The sequence below is a fragment of the Elephas maximus genome, chromosome 7 (genome assembly GCF_024166365.1).
Source record: "Elephas maximus indicus isolate mEleMax1 chromosome 7, mEleMax1 primary haplotype, whole genome shotgun sequence".
Lineage (NCBI taxonomy): Eukaryota > Metazoa > Chordata > Mammalia > Proboscidea > Elephantidae > Elephas > Elephas maximus.
This window is the reverse complement of record NC_064825.1, coordinates 47,206,690-47,224,832: the sequence shown is the minus strand read 5'-3', so window position 1 is coordinate 47,224,832 and position 18,143 is coordinate 47,206,690. Positions and strand designations below refer to the sequence as shown.

General features: G+C 49.9%; 1 protein-coding gene across 3 annotated transcripts in view; it reads right to left on the bottom strand.

The window, feature by feature from the left end:
- Positions 1 to 18,143, bottom strand: part of ARRB1 (arrestin beta 1) — an 87,197-nt gene that overhangs the window by 19,597 nt on the left and 49,457 nt on the right. For all 3 annotated transcript variants that reach the window (XM_049889816.1, XM_049889818.1, XM_049889817.1), the window contains exons 2-7: positions 8,198 to 8,228; positions 5,959 to 6,019; positions 3,220 to 3,264; positions 2,233 to 2,429; positions 1,886 to 1,945; positions 929 to 996 (exon numbers count right to left, since the gene is read on the bottom strand). In XM_049889816.1, coding sequence (XP_049745773.1) covers positions 929 to 996; positions 1,886 to 1,945; positions 2,233 to 2,429; positions 3,220 to 3,264; positions 5,959 to 6,019; positions 8,198 to 8,228 — 462 coding nt within the window. The remainder of the gene's footprint in view (positions 1 to 928; positions 997 to 1,885; positions 1,946 to 2,232; positions 2,430 to 3,219; positions 3,265 to 5,958; positions 6,020 to 8,197; positions 8,229 to 18,143) is intronic.

The following is an 18,143-nucleotide window of genomic DNA, read 5'->3' as shown; positions in this document are numbered from 1 at the left end:
CCTTCTCTTTTCCTGGTCCCAGACCTTAAGAGGAGAAGGAAGACAGAGAAGCAGGGGAAAAGGGTCCCACCTCCCCACACACATTAGCTGCCCAGGCTGGAGATGCCTGCAATACAGTCTGTAGCCACCAGGTGGCAAACTCAGGTCACTGCCTAGCAAGGGAGTCTAAGAACCCTGCTGGGGCGCAGGGTGCATCAGAGTTGGAGACTGAGGGCAGCCAAGCCAAAGGGAAGGTGGGTATGACAGTTGAGCTGGGCAGCCTGTCCCAGAAGTCAGGGCCAGCTGTTTCTGGCTGCCAGCCTGGGCCTCTCTTTCTGCCAGGGGCCTGATCTCCCCATACTCTCCCCTGGGTGGGTTCACCTTCTTCACTTCCCTTCCTTGCTCAGAAGCCTCCATTGACACACACACACATGCGCGCGCACGCGCGCACACACACACACACACACACACACACACACACACACATACATCTCCTGTTGATCACCTCCCAGGAGGAGAGCTGGGAAATGGGGGTCCAGGATGGCCAGGAAACAGCCTGCTCACTGTTTAACCATTTGAACAATTCCAATCTAGTTTTTTGTTTTTTGTTGTTTTTTTTAGTACAACAAAATAAAGAGACATGCGGTTTGAAGGGAAAGAGACTAAAGGCAGGAAGATCAGAGAGGAAGCTGATCAATGGTGCAAAGAGGAAAATGCTAAGGTCTAAGTTTTGGGAAGCCAGGGCGGTTGAGGTCACCTCCTCCAGGAAGCCCTCCATGAACTGCCAGGCTTGCAGAGTGCCCTTCTCAGAGTCCCCAAGGCTGGAATGCCTGGCGCTCCTCGCACACTTCCAGGTATTGTTACTTAGCTCTTCTGCTTTGCCCATCCTGTCTCCCTCCCTCTCCCGCTGGCAGCCAACACCAAGGGCAGAAAGCAGCAGCCTGCTCACCGCTTGTGGATCTTCTCCTCCAGGTTCTCTGCGCAGAAAGCTTTGACTTCATAGTCCACACCACAAGCCTATTGGGAAAGGATCACTGAGCACAGGGCCTTGGAAAGGGCAGGGACCCCAGAGCACAGCCAGCCCATCTTCTCGTTTTACAAAAAAGGATGCTGAACAGGAACACCAAACTCCCATGGCCTGACCTCGCCTTGGTCTGACCACAAAGCCCTTGTGCTCAGCCCAGTGCTGTGCTGCCTCTCACTGCAGCTGCCTCCCAACAGAATTGCTCCCCAACTCCCCACAACACAGGACATCCTGACCACCCCCAACAAGGTTCTGCTCTTTGGACTCTGTGCCTTGGTCTGGGTGGCCACCCTCGTCAAGGCAGAGAGCCCAGAAATGACAGCAGCCACCTCAGCTACACTGTGCTGGGAGCACCCGCTTGCTGTAGGCGGCCTCTGCACTGGGTGGAACCCTGTGATGTCTCATTCAGCCCTCTCAACAACACAAGGAAGCACATCCTATTATCTCCATTTTGCAGATGAGGAAATGAGGCTCAGAGATCTGGGGCCTGGGACTGAGCACAGCTCCACCACTCTAGTGGTGTCAGGTCAATCTCAGCCTCAGTTTCCCCTTCTGTGAAACAGCCACAACCTGACCTCCATACAAGGTTGCTGGGGGGCTATGTGAGACCAGGTTGGTTATGTTGCAGCCAACAGCAGACCCAGTGAGAGGGACTCAGGAGGGCCTCACTGGATGGGGAGTGAGGGCTGATTCCAGATCTGCCACCCTGTCTGGAAGGAGGCTGGCTCCCCAAGGCAGGGATGAGTCTGACCTAGACACAAGGAGGTCTGAACAAGGAGGGTGGGCATGTGTGTCCAGCACCACCCAGGGAGAAAGTCAGGGACAGACCTGGGAACACAGGTATTCTGGACCCAGAGAAATGCGCCCTTTGGGCTGACCCACCTTCCCTGTGTCTTCAGGCCCTGGCTGCAGTGTCACAGAGCATGGGAGGTTCGGAGGGATCTGTGAAGAAGAGGACAGAGAATGAGTCACCCGTCACCTCTGAGCCCTTCTTTCTCCCACCAATGACCTGGACTCAGGAGGGTCTGAGTAGTAGCCCAGAAGTAAGGGTGACGCCCCTGGCAGTGGCCAGAGAAGAGACACTTACCAGGTGGTGTAAGTGACAGTGCCCCAGGGCTGAGCAAACACTGGGAAACTGGGTGACACGGAGCTGCTGCCCAGTTGCCCCCATGTGCCCACCCAGAGGTGGCGCTTCTGGAATGGGGCCCCAGGGGACGGCAGTCCCTGACCTCAAAGGTGAAAGGGTAGGCGTGCTCGCCCAGCTTCTTGATGAGGCGCTCCTGCAGCCGCGTCAGGGGCTTCTTGTCCTCGGGGGCCGGTGGGAAGGACTGCACGTTCGCCACAAACAGGTCCTTGCGAAAGGTCAGGCCCAGGACATCCAGGTCCTCCCGGCCATAGCGGAAGGCGCAGGTCAGTGTCACATAGACTGTGGGGAGTAGGGCCCACTGAGGAGGAGGCTGCGGGAGTGGCAAACAAGCCCCCCAGAGCACCAGCTGCGGCCACTGGTGGCCATGGGTCTGCCCAAAAGCCCCTTTCGGGAATGGCTGTGCTGTCTCCCCCTGAGGAGGTTGACAACAGTGCTGAGGTACCTGGAAAAGCTGTCCATGCCTGGCCCCAGGGAGGAAGAGGATGCAGGGGCAGACTGCTGGGTCCCTTCTGTGCTCCACCTCCCACTTAAGCCCAGGGATGTGTGGAGGGGCACAGGACATGGTCCCACAGGGTGAGGGAGCTGAAGTAGGCTGGCAGGCCTGGGGGGTGGCCTGGGAGAGGAGCAGTGTTGGGAGAGCTGAGGGAGGGGAACAGCAGTGGGTGGTGTCTGGAAGGCATGGGGGCTTGTCCCAGCCCAGCGCCTGTCTTCCTGCTGATCTTGGACAATCCTTTCACCTCCCTGGTATCAATTTTCTCTGCTGCCCATTAGCAGCACCAGTGCCAGCACAGTATGGTAGACTGATGAGAAAGTGCTTGGGGCATTGGAAAGCTCTCCCGAAGTGGGGGTGTGGCAGGACTGTCCTGGCCAGAGGAGACCAGGGCATCTGCCATGGAGGGCTTTGTTGGGGACTTCCTGGGACAAAGAACCAGAGGAAATGACATGGAGGGGCAATAATATTAACTGATGTCCTGCCCAGGAGTGGCAAAGGCTGGGGACCTAGGCTGGAAGTCAGCAAAGGAAGAAGGGGAGGCCCCTTGACCTTCCGGGGGGTGGGGCACAGCCTCACCTCTCCTCTCCTTGAGATACTCAGGATCCACCAGGACCACACCATCTGGGAGAAGGACAGAAAGTGAGCAGACCCCCCCAACTTGACCCTGAACATCCCCAATCCCCCTGAGCCCTGAACACCAACCCAAACTCAATGGCCCACCTGTCCAAACGCATCATGAGAGAAATGGAAAGGCCGGCACCTGGGGGTGGTATGGCCCACTTCCCAGCCTCGTCTCCACCGCATCCCCACCCCATGTCGGCCTTGAGGCTGTGGTGACTGTGCCACAGACCTTGATATTAGGGCCGTGGAGTGTAGAGTTAAGAGCGTGGACTCTGAACCAGTCTGGCTGGTTCCGGGTTCAAATCCTGCCTCACCTACTGCTCAATTGGTCTCTCTGGGCAGGATACTTAACTTACCTGTTTCTTCATCTGTTATCAAGAATAATAACAAAGATCTGAAACCCCTGGGACAAGGTATACTTTGAAATTTAGAACTTTTGAATTGTAGAAAGATAATACGATGCATCTTCTAAATATTCTGTAATGCCCTCTGCAGGATCTGGGGTAGCACCCATGATCAAACCCACACATACCTCTGTAGGGACAATTGAAAATTCTCACCAAGTTGGTGTGTGTATATATACACACACACACACACACACACACACACACACATATGTAAATCTGTTGCCATTAAATCAATTCTGACTCATAGCAACCCTACAGGAGAGAGTGGAACTGCCCTATAGGGTTTCCAAGGAGCACCTGGTGGATTTGAACTGCTGACCTTTTGGTTAGCAGCCATTGTTTTTAACCACTGCACCACCAGGGCTACACACACACACACACACACATATATATATATTATATAACATAAAACCCAGTAGCCATTCAAGTCAGCTCAGACTCATGGTTACTGCATGTGTGTCAGAGCAGAACTTCTCCACAGGGTTTTCAATGGCTGATTTTTCAGAAGCAGATTGTCAGGCCTTTCTTCCAAGGCGGCTCTGGATGGACTTGAAGCACTAACCTTTCAGTTAGCAGCCAAGAGTGTTAACTGTTGGCACCACCCAGGGACTCCACAGCCTCATATCAGGTCAGGTCAGGTGCTGTCACTAAATAAATTTTGCACTGAACCTCAGATTTTTGGTGGTTTTTGGATTTGAGATTTGCCAATCATGGGTTGTGATCCTGTAGTACCTACCTCATAGGCACCTGTAAGAGTAAATGAGTTAATATGTGTGAAGTGCTTAGAAGGTGCCTGGCACGAGCAAGCAGCATCGAGAGTATGCGACGTGCCTCAGTGACCCGAAGCTGCCCTTGGGAGAGCAGAAACCCTGAACTAGAAAAAGGCCTTGGGAGGTGTCTTCAGCCATGCCCCAGTCTCTGGCAGGACCACCACATAGGTGAAGACAGCACCCATCTCACAAGCCCCAAAGTTTTTCCTTCCATGTCCCATTCCTGCGCCTCCCGCCCTCCACCATCAGGAGGCAGCAGAACAAAGGAGTGTGTGGAGCCAGACAGCTCACGTTTGAATCCAGGCTCCTACCTACTAGCTCTGTGACCTGGAGCAGGTCATGTAACCTCTCTGTGCCTCACCCTTCTGTCTGTAAACAGAGATAATATAGTAGCTACCCCCAGAGTCTGGAACATAATGTTGTTGCTGTTGTTAGTTGCTACAATGGCTAATTTGATGTGTCAATTTGGCTAGGCTGCTGAGCTAGTTGCTCTTCGGTAATGTAATGTAACTATAATGTAATGTAATGACCGTTCATGATGTAATCCGATGTAATCAACCAATCAGTTGAAAGGGGAGTTTCTGTGGGGGTGTGGTCTGCCTCCAGAATATAAATGGATGTTCTGGCAGAGCTTGCTCTCTCTCAATCCTGTACTCTTTTCGTCACCTGACTTCAGGTTCCTGGGACGAAGGCCTACAGAGGTCTCCAGCATGCCACCTGACCTGCAGATCTGGGACTTGCCAGCCCCACAACTGCGTGTGCCATTTCTTTGAAGTAAATCTCTCTCTCTATATATGGCTTTGCTCCCCTAGAGAACACAACTAAGACAGTTGCTGTCCAGTGGATTCCCACTCATGGTGACCCCATGTGTGCCAAGTAGAACTGCTCCACAGGGCTTTCAATGGCTGTGACCTTTCAGAAGTAGATCGCCAGGCTCGTCTGTCTTCTGAGGCACCTCTGGGTGGGTTCGAATTTCCAACATTTTGCCTAGTAGTTCAGCACTTAACCATTTGGGACACCCAGGGGCTCCCTAGTACATAATAAGCCTTACAGTAAGCAATGTCTACTGTCATCCTAGAAACCCTGGTGGTGTAGTAGTTAAGAGCTATGGCTGCTAACCAAAAGGTCAGCAGTTTGAATCCACCAGGCGCTCCTTGAAAACTCTATGGGGCAGTTCTAGTCTGTCCTGTGGAGTTGCTATGAGTCGGAATCAACTTGATGGCAATGGGTTTGGTCTGGTTTTTTTGCTAGTGTCATCCTCATTGTCATCATGACCATCATCTATGTGTCATCCCATTTCTAACCTCAATCCTCCCTACAATTTCCTCTCCCACCACCCTTAGTTGAATAGGAAAGTAGCTGCCCAGTAAATGTTTGCTGAATGAGGCAGGAAGCCATTCATGTCCTTTCTTGGCACTGGGCCCCTCTGGAGACCTGAGGGCCATTCCTGGGCATGATGAAGGGACCAGACCAGCCCCATCTCCCCACACCTTCCTCCCTCCCCTGCAGGGACTCACCCACTGGGTCCACGAGGTCAATGTGGTCCACAAAGTCCCGCTTTCCCAGATAGACGGTGAGCTGGGGAGGAGAGTGACAGGGAACATCAGCACCTGTAAGCCTGGGAGACATCCCTGAAAAGCCACGGGCCCTGCCCTAAAGGAAACCCAGAGAGCTATCCTTGAAACTCCTAGACCCCGGTCATAACCCTTTTCTAAATCCTGACCTGGACTTGAACCCTAGCTGCAGTCCTAATATTAAGAATAACAAACCATTGTAAAATTTTAAAAGCACCTGTTCATCACAAAACCCTATGAAGGTGTTGTTACTGTTCGCATTCTACCGATGAGGACACTGAGGCTTGGGGAGCTGAAGGACATGCCCTTCATACTGAGTACCACTGAGCGTGGAGTAGCAGCAGCAAAGAAGTCAGCTGAGCGGGAATGCTTAGAGTGGCTCCAGGCAGACCAGGCCCGAGGCACTGAAAACTCTGGGTGCTCTGAACACTGGGTTCTATGCTCAGCGATTTCTTGTCCCCCGTGTAGTCTGGCAGGGACCCACTTATTTGAGAAGCTCCTGAGGACTTGCTTTCTGAGGAAGTGAGGAATCAGGGAGCCAGTACCCCACTCAGACAGACATCAGAGAAGTCCCGAACTAGAATCCCTGTAGCTCAAAGCAAAACCAGAGGGCCATCCTAGATACTCCCTGCTCCTTCAACAAGCCCTATACCCTCATGACTCTGCCCCATCGTATTTCTCAGGTCCGTCACGTCTCTCCGTCCCCACAGCCACTCTTGCCTGGACTAGAACACCAGCCCCTGCCTGCAACCTCGCCCACTCTGGACCAGTCTTCTCTCTTAGCAGACTGGTCATCCTTGAAAATAACGAATTTAATCACGCTGCTCCTCTGAAAACTCTTTAATGGTTCCTTAGTGCCCAGAGGTAAGGATGACAAATGGGTTTCATTCCAAGTGCCAACCCTGATCAATTGGTAGGGGTTGTCTGGAGCCCTGGATTGAGAAGGAAGCTAAGATGGAATCGGCTCAGCAGGAAAGCATGACATGGCTGATTGGTGATGTGTACCATGGGCACAGAAAGATGATGTGGAAGCATACATGGTACTCTTTGCCATCCCAGGTCAGGAGTCCAAGCCCCTAAGCCCGGCCGTAAGACTCCCCATGATCCAGGCCTGCAACCTCCTAGCTCCCGCTACCCTCTGCTCCTTCTTGGCACTCTGAGACTGAACTGCCTGTAATTCCCTCACACTCCCTGTGGTTTTGGGTTCATGCCTTGTTGTTGTTGGGTGTCATCAAGTGGATTCAGATACCTAGTGACCCCATGTAACACAGTAGAACTGCCCCATAGGGTTTTCTTGGCTGTAACCTTTATGGAAGCAGATTGCCAGGTCTGTCTACCACAGAGCCGCTAGGTGGGTTCAAACCACCAACCTTTCAGGTAGCATTCAAGTACTTAACCATTGCATCACCGGGGCTCCTTAATACCCTTTTTCATCCTGCCTTGCCTGGAAATGCTGTCCCTGACCACCAGGCTGGGGCAGGGCCCTTCCTTTGCTCACACAGCCCCTGAGACCCCTTTATCTCACAATTGCTGCTTTATATTGAAATGATCCATGTCTGTGTCTGACCCCCACTTGGCAATGAGTGGCATGGGCGGTACCTTATTCATCTCAATACACCCTACCCCAATCCCCACTGGACTGGGCCCAGACCTGGCATGGCATGCTGCCAGTAATAAACATCTATTTATTCAACTGAGAGGAGAGCAGGGAGGGGCCTGGGGCCTGTGAAAAGAAAGAAAACGGGGCAGATACTGGGAGCTGCCCTGGATAACTAGTGCCCCAGGGTTCAGTACAAGAGGCTCACGGGGTAGCTTACACCAGGGAAATGGGTACCCCTGAGGCCTGCAGTTTATACGGGATTTACCACGTTCACACTGAAGTCTCTCTACAAAAGCAGGTCAGGTCAGGTGGTCTCCCCCTACACCACAGCAGGGCCTCCCTGAGGTCCAGGGGAGTTGTGCCTCCCCCTCAGACAGAAAGTTTCCTGAGACAGCTCCCTCCCTTCTTTGACTGAGGGAGGGCTCCTAAGACCAGAGCTACACCTCCCCCTCAGACTGGGAGCAGTGTCTCCTCTTTCCCATGGAGATGGTCCGTGGAGATGCCATTTCCTCAGTTGTCCCAAGAGAGGACATGAGAGCTTGGGGTCAGGGAGGGGCTGGGGTGGGGCTCTTTCACACTCACCTTTCCATTGGGGCTTGCCTTCTTGAAGACTCTGGAGAGAGAGGGAGAGAGGGAAGGCCAGGTTTAGCATATCCTGCCCAGGGGGAAGGCTCCTGCAGGCCACCCTGAGGCAGGACACTGAACAAGGGGTCATGGGGCTCGGCCTGAAGCAACTCACAAGCACCATCAGGCAGAATCAGATCTTACCGCCTCCACCTCCACTGTTAGTGGCCCAAACCAAAAACCCAGTGCCGTCGAGGTCGAGTAGGTTCCGACCCTTAATGCTCGCCTGGGCTATGGCAACAGCGCCAGTGCAGCCTGTTCTTCACACTGCAGGCAGAGGGAGCTTCAAAATCTGAGTCACTCCTCTGCTCAAACCCTCCCAGCTTGCGCAGAGGAAAGGCCTCGCCTGCTTTACCTCCTGGTGTCACCTCCTACTACTCTTCCTTACTCCTTCCAACCACATCTACCCCCTTGTTGCTCCTCACACACACCAGGGCAGTTCCTGCCTTGGGGCCTTTGCCCTGGGAGTTCCCTCTGCCTGGGATGCTTTTCCCCAGATACCTGCTTTCCCCAACCCCATTTCTTGTTTGAGACTACAACCTGTACCCCGCCCAGTGCTCACGGTCCCTTTTTATCTTGCTCGACTTTTTCTTTTTTCCGTAGCACTCATCACTTTCTAACCTGCTACATCATTTAGTTACTCATGGCGTTTCCTGTCTGTCTACTCTGCTACCAAGTCAGCTCAATAAGGGACAGACCTTTGCCTCTCTTGCTTGCTGACATATCCCAAGCACCTAGAGCAGCATGCCTAAATAAAACCAACCCGTTACCGTCAAGTCAATTCTGACTCATAGCGACCCTGTAAGACAGAGGAGAACTGCCCCATACGGTTTCTAAGGAGCGCCTGGTAGATTCGAACTGCCAACCTTTTGGTTAGCAGTCGTAGCTCTTAACCACTATGCCACCAGGGTTTCGGGCAGCACACCTAGCAGGTGTTTAATAAATATTTGTTCATGAATGGCAGGAAGCAAGTACTCAATAAGTATTAGTTGAATGAATGAAGGAAACTGCTGCCTTACTTGGCTGAGAAAACGAAGCCCAGGAAGGGAAGGGTGCATGCTTAGGGTCACAGAGCAGAGCAGGGAACACAGAGCCAGGCAGAGACAAGTCCCCAACTCCCGCAAAGTCCTCACTCTGCCTTCTAGCATACACTGCAGGTTCTAACAGCTCCTCCTTCTTCTCTCTCCAGCTGGGTCTGGGGGCTGGGGACCCCTCACTTACCCATGATCACTTAGCCAGGAGTTTCTCAGAGTAATTATTGGCAGGGAGAGAAGACAAGTGGAAGATAGAGACAGAGACCCAGAGATGAGAGGTGACACTGAAGGAGAGACAGGAAAGAGGAAGAGGGTAGGCCCTGGCGCACGAAAATAAAAGATGGAAACAACAGCAAGGAGAGGGTTAGAGGAAGCAGCCACAAACAGGAGCAGGAGGCCAGTAGGCATCAAGGTAGGCAAGGCAGAATGAGGCCCACCAGCATGGCTGAGACAGGCTGCTCCTCCAAGAAGGGGAGCTGGGTGGTGGCCCTAGACCACCTCCCAGCCCCTGCACTGTCCACCCCTACCTCTTATTTCTGGGGCCCCAAGGGACCACTGATGGGCCTGAGCCTTGCTTGCAAAGAAGGGCCTGACATGTCCCTCCCCCACCTCCCCTAGGAGCCCTGGGCTCTTCTCATAAATATTTATCAGTGTTTGGAGTGCAAAGATGCCACAGTCAGCTGGGGTGTGATAATTGCTAAAGTGAGAAAAAAATACAGATCACATGGTTTGAACCAGCTTGGGCTGGACCCACAGAGAGATGGTAGAAGTGGCACAGACCACAGGGACCCCAGCTATTTCCAGAAGCTACAGTCCTTCCCCACCTCCACCCCTAGGAGCCCCAGGTCTGAGCGAAAGGAGAGGGCAGACCTGCTAGGATGCCTATGGGCATGTCTGAGGCTGAGAGGGGTGAGGGGCACCCTAGCCACAGGAGGGTGCTGAGGGCCAAGTTGGGAAGAGCAGTAATCAAGAAGGGAGGAGGGAAGAAAGAACTAGCATTGTGTTATTCTCACAACAGCACTGTGAGGTGGGTATTATAACCCCCATGTTATTGATAATTAACTCAAGGCTCAGACAGAGGCAGTGATTTGCCCAGAACACACAGCAAGCAAGGGGCCAAGTCAGGAATCAGACCCCGTTTTGTCTACCTGCCTCCAGAAGCTGCGTTTGCCATTCAGCGCCACTGCTTCCCTAAAGGTGTTTTTAATCAACATTAGGAGTAACAGAAATGAGGGGAAATGAGGACAGGAGAGCAGGAAAAAGAGGAGATGAAAGGCAGAGTGAGAGAGATGAGAAGGAGCGTGAGGGTGACAGGGGCAGGAAGCATGGCCAGCTGTGGAGGTGGCCTGCCCCTCACTCAGTGAGCCCCTGGGACCACCTCCTTTAGGAAGCTGAGGATGCTGATGGCTCCCTCAAACAACAACAGCAGCCGCTGTATTCCCTGAGAGCATGTTATGCCATAGTCACGTCTCTATTTTTCCCAGAGCACTGCTGATCCTTGCAACAATCCCATTTCAGAGGTGAGGAAACTGAGGCTCAGAGAAGCAAACTGGAGTCTGGCTGTCTTCAGAACTCATGTCCTTTCCACTTTGTCACATGGCTGAGCCCCTCTCTGAAAAAACTCCTCTGGCTTCCCCAACCCCAGAACTGTCAGAAAAAAGGCCCCGTGGGGGTGTTTCCAGTTTACGAGGACCTCACATGAGCAGCACCACATAGATGGCCCCTGTGGTTTCTGCCTGTCCACTTCAAAGAGCAAGAACAAACACACAAGACTGTGGTCAAACCCAAACTTCCCAATTGTAGGGAGGGCTAGGTTTGACTTCTTCTCCTAATCACCTCTGTGCCCCACAAGCCTGATCCTCAGCACCAAGGCTGGGTCCCCACACACACAAAAAAAAATACCAGTGCTGTTCTAGCTGCTTAAGGCTCACTAGTGACAAGGAAACCCACCCAGGTTAGCTCAAGAAAAGGGGTGGGGGTACTGTAAGGAGGTAAAAATCTCACGGAAAGGATGCGCAGGCAGGATGCACGGGGGCTGGAGCCAGGAACAGGGAAGCCATCAGATTCTTAGGCGGTTGCTCTCTCTCTCCACCTCTCCCTCTGGGGCTGCATGCTTTCCCTGCTGCGCTGCTCTCTGTGCGGCTGCTCCATTCTCTCTCTGTAGACTAGCTCTCTCTGCTTACTCAGGGCTTTTCTGCTGTTCCATCCTTTTGGCTTGCATGTGGCTCTCACTCCAACCCTGTTTCTACTCTGCCTCTCACTCAGCTTCCTACTGCTAACTGGCTGAATTGCCCAATTCCAAATTCTCAGGAGAGGAGTTTGATTGGACAGCTTCGGTCAGGTGTCCCACACCTGGGTCAATCAGTGCATAGGGTATGTCATGTGGTCCATGAGGGTCTCTAAAAGCAGTGTTTTTCAAACCAGGGGTCCACAATCCATTAAATATTAAATTAACTTAAAGTATTGCAGCTAGCCCTTTTTTGTTTTTTCAGTGGAATAGAATAGAATGGAAAATATAAGTGTGCATTCCAGGTAGTAGGTATTAATATATTCACCAATATGCAGTTTTCCTCTAAGGCTGGGCATATGGGAGGATCAAATTTATCCAGTTCTGTGAAGTTTTGTATGTCCATGTGGCTTGTTCTGGACAATGCAATATGAGCAGAAATGCCACGTGTCACTTCCACACAGAAACATTGAAGGACTAGTGCATAATTCTCCATGTTCTCTGTATTAGTTTCTTTGGCTGCTATAGCAAAGTACCACAAACTTAGTAACTTTACAAATTTACTATTTGGGGTGGAGAAGGAGTCAGCAGGCAAAATCAGGCTCATCAGAGTTCATGGCTCATGGGGGGAAGCCTGGTCTTCCAGTAGCTGGGGAGCCAAATTGAGTATCCTGGCTCAGCCCAGGTTGGAGCTCAGGCCAGGGTCGGGACCAGGTAAAAAAATTGGGGTTTCAGCCTGGGGTTGGTTAGGGCAACTGGATATCCACATGGAAAAAAATGAAGTCGGACCCCTACCTCACACCATATAGAAAAGGTAACACAAAATGGATCAAAGATCTAAATGTTAGGGCCAAAAGTATAAAAACTCTTAGAAAAAAAAAATAGATGTCAATCTGCATGACCTTGAATTAGGTAATGACTTCTTAGGCATGACACCAAAAGCACAAGCAACCAAAGAAAAAATAGATAAATTGGACTTCATCAAAATTAAAAATGTTCGTGCTTCAAAGGTCACTAACAAAGAAGTAAAAAGACAACTTACAGAATGGAGAAAATATTTTCAAATGGTGTATCTGATAAGAGTCTACTATCCAGAATAAACAAAGAACTATTACAACTCAAGAACAAAAAGACAAAAAAAAAAGTCTCAATTAAAAAATGGGCAAAAGATTTGAATAAACATTTTTCCAAAGAACATATCCAAATGGCCAATAAGCACTTGAAAAGATGCATAACATCCTTAGTCACTAAGGAAATGCAAATCAAAACCACAATGAGATACCATTCACACCCACTAGGATGGCTATAATCAAAAACAAGGACAGTAATATGGAGAAATTAGAACTCTCATTATTGCTGGTAGAAATGCAAAACGGTGCAGCTGCTTTGAAAAACAGGCATTTCCTCAAAAATTTAAGCATACAGCTACTGTATAATCAAAAAACCCATTGCCATCGATTCCAACTCATAGTGGCCCTTTAGGACAGAGTAGAAGGGGCTGGTGGTTTCGAACTGCTGACCTTTTGGTTAGCAGCTGAATGCCACCAGGGTTCCGTATGACCCAGCAATTCCACTCCCAGGTGTCTAGCCAATCTGAAAACACACATCCACACAAAAACTTCTGCACTAAAGCTCATAGCAGCATTATTCATAACAGCCCCCTCGTCCTTAAAAAAGTAAAAATAACCCAAATGTCTATCAACTGATGAATGTATTTTTTAAAAATCATATATCCATACAATGGAATATTATTCAGCCATAAAAAGGAATAAAGTACTGATTCATCCTATAACATGAGTGAAGCTTGAAAACATTACGCTAAGTGAAAGAAGCCAGACATAAAAAGGTCTCACATTGTAAGATTCTGTTTATACAATATGTCCGGAATAGGCAAATTCCTAGAAACAGACTCATTGCCAGAAGCTGGGGGAAGAGGGAGCTGGAGAGTGATTGCTAGTGGGTATACAGTTTCTTTTGCGGGTGATAAAAATGTTCTGCAATTAGATAGTGGTGATGTGGCACAATTTTGTGAATATACTAAAAGCCACTGAATTGTACACTCTAAAAGTTAATTTTATCGTATAAAATTATCTCAATTTTAAAAAGTAAAATAAAGAAAAGAAAGAATGAATGAAAGGAAAGGTGCCTAAATATGAACAGGTTGAAGATGACTGCTGCCCCCCATTTCTTTATACCTCTTATTTTTCTGTGCTGTGCAATGAGCGTGAATTATATTATAAAGATGCTGGCACTTCCCAAACAAGATATGTCTCAAGTCTTTGGTGAAAGAGAGTCTGGAAAAACAAAATACACTAAAGTAGAGAAGAATCTCTGGCTCTGTGATTGTACAGGCCGGAGTCCACTCTTCTGTGATTCCTCATATTCCTCTCCAGGTCTATTATGCCAGCTATTGTAATTACTGTGCTGTATCTTATGCTCAGCTCACTCCAGGAAGCTTTCCCTGACTGCCCCCCACGTCCAGGTTTGGTGCTGCCCCAACTCCCATACCCAGTGTGTCCCCTATCGTAGATCTTCCCACACTTCTGTAATGGTCTGTTTATTATCCCTCTGCTTCACTAATAAATAAGGGTAGAGATCTCACTTGCATAGCGTGGCACCAGTAACACAGTGGGTGCTCAGTAAATAAATACAGGTCGTGTTGTTAATGAATGGGCTAGGAAAATGTTATTGAACTGTGTCCCCCCAAAATATGTGTTGCAAATCCTAACCTCTATGTCTGCAGTTATAATCCCATTTGGGAATGGGTTGTCTTTGTTATGTTAATGAGACAAGATTAGTGTAAAGCATGTCTTAAGCAGCTGCAGAAGACCTCTTTAAAGGGTTGAAAAGCAAAGATGTCACCTTGAGAGCTAAGATGCAGCTGACCCAAGCCAGGGTGTTTTCAATCGCCTCATATGCATGTGAAAGCCGGACAATAAGGAAGACCGAAGAAGAATTGATGCCTCTGAATTGTGGTGTTGGCGAAGAATATTGAATATACCATGGACTGCCAAAAGAATGAACAAATCTGTTTCAGAAGAAGTACAACCAGAATGCTCCTTAGAAGCAAGGGTGGCAAGACTAAGTCTCATATACTTTAGGCAAGTTATCAGGAGGGATCAGTCCCTGGAGAAGGACATCTTGCTTGGTAAAGTAGAAGGTCAGTGAAAAAGAGGAAGACTCTCAATAAGATGGATTGACACAGTGGCTGCAACAATGGGCTCAAGCATAGCAACAATTGTGAGGATGGCGCAGGACCGGGCAGCGTTTCATTCTGTTGTGCAACAGGGTCGCTACGAGTCAGAACTGACTCAACGGCACCTAACAACACCAACAACATGTCTTAAGTCACTCTCTTTGGAAATATAAAAGAGATTAGACAAGCAAGCCAGAGAAGCAGAGATGGGGTAAGATAGATGCCAAGACACAAAGATCTCCAAGGAATCAGGAAGCAGAAGTTAAAGAGACGAGGACCTTCCTCCAGAGCTGACAGAGAGTGAAAGCCTTCCCCTTGAGCTGGCGCTCTGAATTCGGACTTTTAGCCCCTCTACTGTGAAAAAAAAATAAATTTCTGTTTGTGAAAGCCATCCATTTGTGGTAACCAAGAGTGAGGAAAGATGGTGGTGATCTTTTTTTCTGGGTAACTGGGCTCCAGGGATTTATTCTTCTATCTAAACTTCCCTTCCCTGTCAAGATCGATGGGCACAGGGATTAGAAAATGTTTCATAGGAGCAGTGCTCCAGACACATCAGGCAAAGCCAGAAGAACAACTGATGCACCCAATCCTGGCCTCTGCTCAGCTTTGACCAATAAAGCTACCCCATTTATTCATTCACTTACCCACCAAATGTTCACACAGCCCCTAATAGTGTCAGGCCCTGGGGGCACTAAGATAAACAATCTATGGTGTCCATTGACCAAAAGACCACGATAAAGCCGAGTTAGAGAAACCCACCAAGAACGACGGCCACTGTGAATTACACTCTACCTGTGGGCCAGGTACTGCACTGAGCACTGCCTGCATGTTGAGTCATTATATTATTCCACTGAAATAGTCTCATTTTTCAGAGTAGAAACCTGACAGCCAGAGACCCTAGATAATTTACCCAAAGTCACACAGCCAGTATAAAAAAGCTCATACAGGAAAAAAGCCCCATGAATGGGCTACCTGTGAGAAATCACTTAGACAAAACACGTCTTACTCAACTTCTGAAAGTGAATACGGGAAAGACTACCCATGAATGCAGAGCCACCATCCGTGAGTTGAGAGAGTAAAAAAAGGGTTGAGAGAGCACGTAACGTAACAATTCATTCCTTTGTGTGCACTGGAAAATTCACGGTAGAGAAAAATGTTATGAATGCAGTGAATGTGGGAAGACCTTAAGATAGTTACTCAATCTTCGGTCAACATCAGAAAACTCATCCAGGAGAGAAACCAGGTGCCAGTTACTGCTCTAAGTATGTCACAAATATTAGCTCATTTATTCTCCGACAACCCTATACGAAGGTACTACTATCATCCCCATATCACAGATGAGGGAAACTGAGGCCCAGAGAGGTTAAGTAATTTGCCCAAAGTCACACAGCTAGTAAGGGACAGAGCTAGATATCAGAACCCAGGCAGTCTGGCTCCAGAAACCACACATTTAACCACTCATAACATTGCCAGCAAGAGCTGAGATTGTGTAGCTCTAACTGGAGAGTCAGGAAAGGCTACAAGAGGGGAGGTAGCTAAAGAGGGGGGCCTTGAGGAACACACAGAGGTGTCAAAAAGGTGACAGTATTGCAGGCCATCACCTGGGGAGGTTAACTGAGTTTACTGGCACTTGGCGATGGCAGGTATGACTGGAGTGTGTCCCAAGTGCCTGGGAGGAGCACCAGGAGAGGAGGCTAGACTAGGGAATGGTCCACTGACTCCCCGAACAGTCTCTGAGTGCCTCTATATGCCGGGCCCCAGGCTAGATGCCAGAGCCCTGGTGGCTCAGTGGTTTTAGAACTCGGCTGCTAACCAAAAGGTCAGCAGTTTGAATCTACCAGCCACTCCTTGGAAATCATACGGGGGCAGTTCTACTCTGTCCTATAGGGTCACTATGAGTCAGAAGTGACTCAGTGGCAATGGGTTTGTTTTGGGGGGGGCAGCTAGGTGCCTACAGGAGGCTGTGAAGGGCCTTGAATGCCAGGCTAAGGAACTTGGACTGTACCCACAAGACAATGGAAACCCATGGGCATTTGAGGGGAGGAAAACTGACTAGCCAGGACGCTATTTTAGTCACAGAGATGTCCCCGACCCCGTAACTTCCCCCAGCCCTGCCCTGATGCAGTGGATTACCCAATAAGCAAGGTACACACGGCTTAATTGTGTTTACTTATTAATCTGTAGTGCACGATTTCACACAGGTTTTATCACAGAGTTGTGCTTACCAGTTAAGCCGTCCCTGTCCTGATGATAGTCATGGATTGACTGGGTGAGGTGGGGGACCCTGGAGGGGGTATTTACTCTCGGGTACAGCCAGGCGCCCTACATTCTGACCCACTTTCCCGGGTGTGAGAACAGCCATCAGGGAGCAGGGAGGTGTGAGGAGCAGGTGGCTATGGCAGCAAAGAGGTTTCTGGGTCCCTATCACATTCTCCCTGGTAGCAGAGTTATTTGTGTACAGGCTTGCCTGCTCTGCCAGAATTTAACAGCCCTCCCTGTGTCAGAACAATGCCTGCCTGTTTACCCGCCATTAGTGCACCTGGCTCTCAGGGCGGCCCAGGGGGAGGAAAGGAGACAGGAAGACAGGAAATGTCAACCCCATTTCACGGATTGGGGAGTGTAGTGTTATTTCCTTCACTTCCCAGACACAGAAGTCAGAGCCCAAGGGAGAGATGAGTCTCGCCCCAGAGCCAGGAAACTCAGGCTCAGAGAGACTAGTTGGTGTGCCAATGTCACACAGCCCTGCTGCCCTTTCCTGTCACATCCCTGCTCAAAATTCCGCCATGGCTCCCTTGGGCATGTACACTGCTCCCTGGGCACAGGGTGTCAGGCAGGCCTGAGGGGTTAGGGGTGGCAGCTCAGGGGGGTTTGGTGTTGTTGGGCTCCTCGACCCTGGGCTTCTCATAGGCTTCTAATCAAACAGCAATTCCTCAAGCCTCCTGCCCATGTTTACATCTTCATTTTTCTGGCCATGATCCATGTTTGTGAAGATTTTCAAGAGGTGAAAAGTGAGGAAGAATAGCCAACATGAGCCCATGAACACAGGGGAAGTTTCCTTTCCTTTTTTTTTTTTTTTTAGGGGAAGTTTTCTTAAAGGAGCTTGGCCCATTTTCTGGTAACCCATGAAGTGGAGATCTGAAAATCAAAGGCTAATAAAAATATCAGCGAGCAGGCTGGCAGCTGAATCCCAGAGGGCCCACAGACCGCACCTGAACGCTCTTGAGAGCCTTCCCAGAGGGAGGAGAGGCAGGAAGGGAGGGTTGCTGGCAGAGGAATGAGCACAGACCCTGGAGCAAGCAGCCACTGCGGGAGTCCTGTGTGATCTTGGCGAGTTTCCTATCCTTTCTAAGGCTGTTTCCCTCCTCTAGAAAATGGGGGTGATATCTACCCCACAGGCTGGGGGTGCCTAGTAGAGAATCAATAAAGGGAAGCTGATGCTGTTGAGGA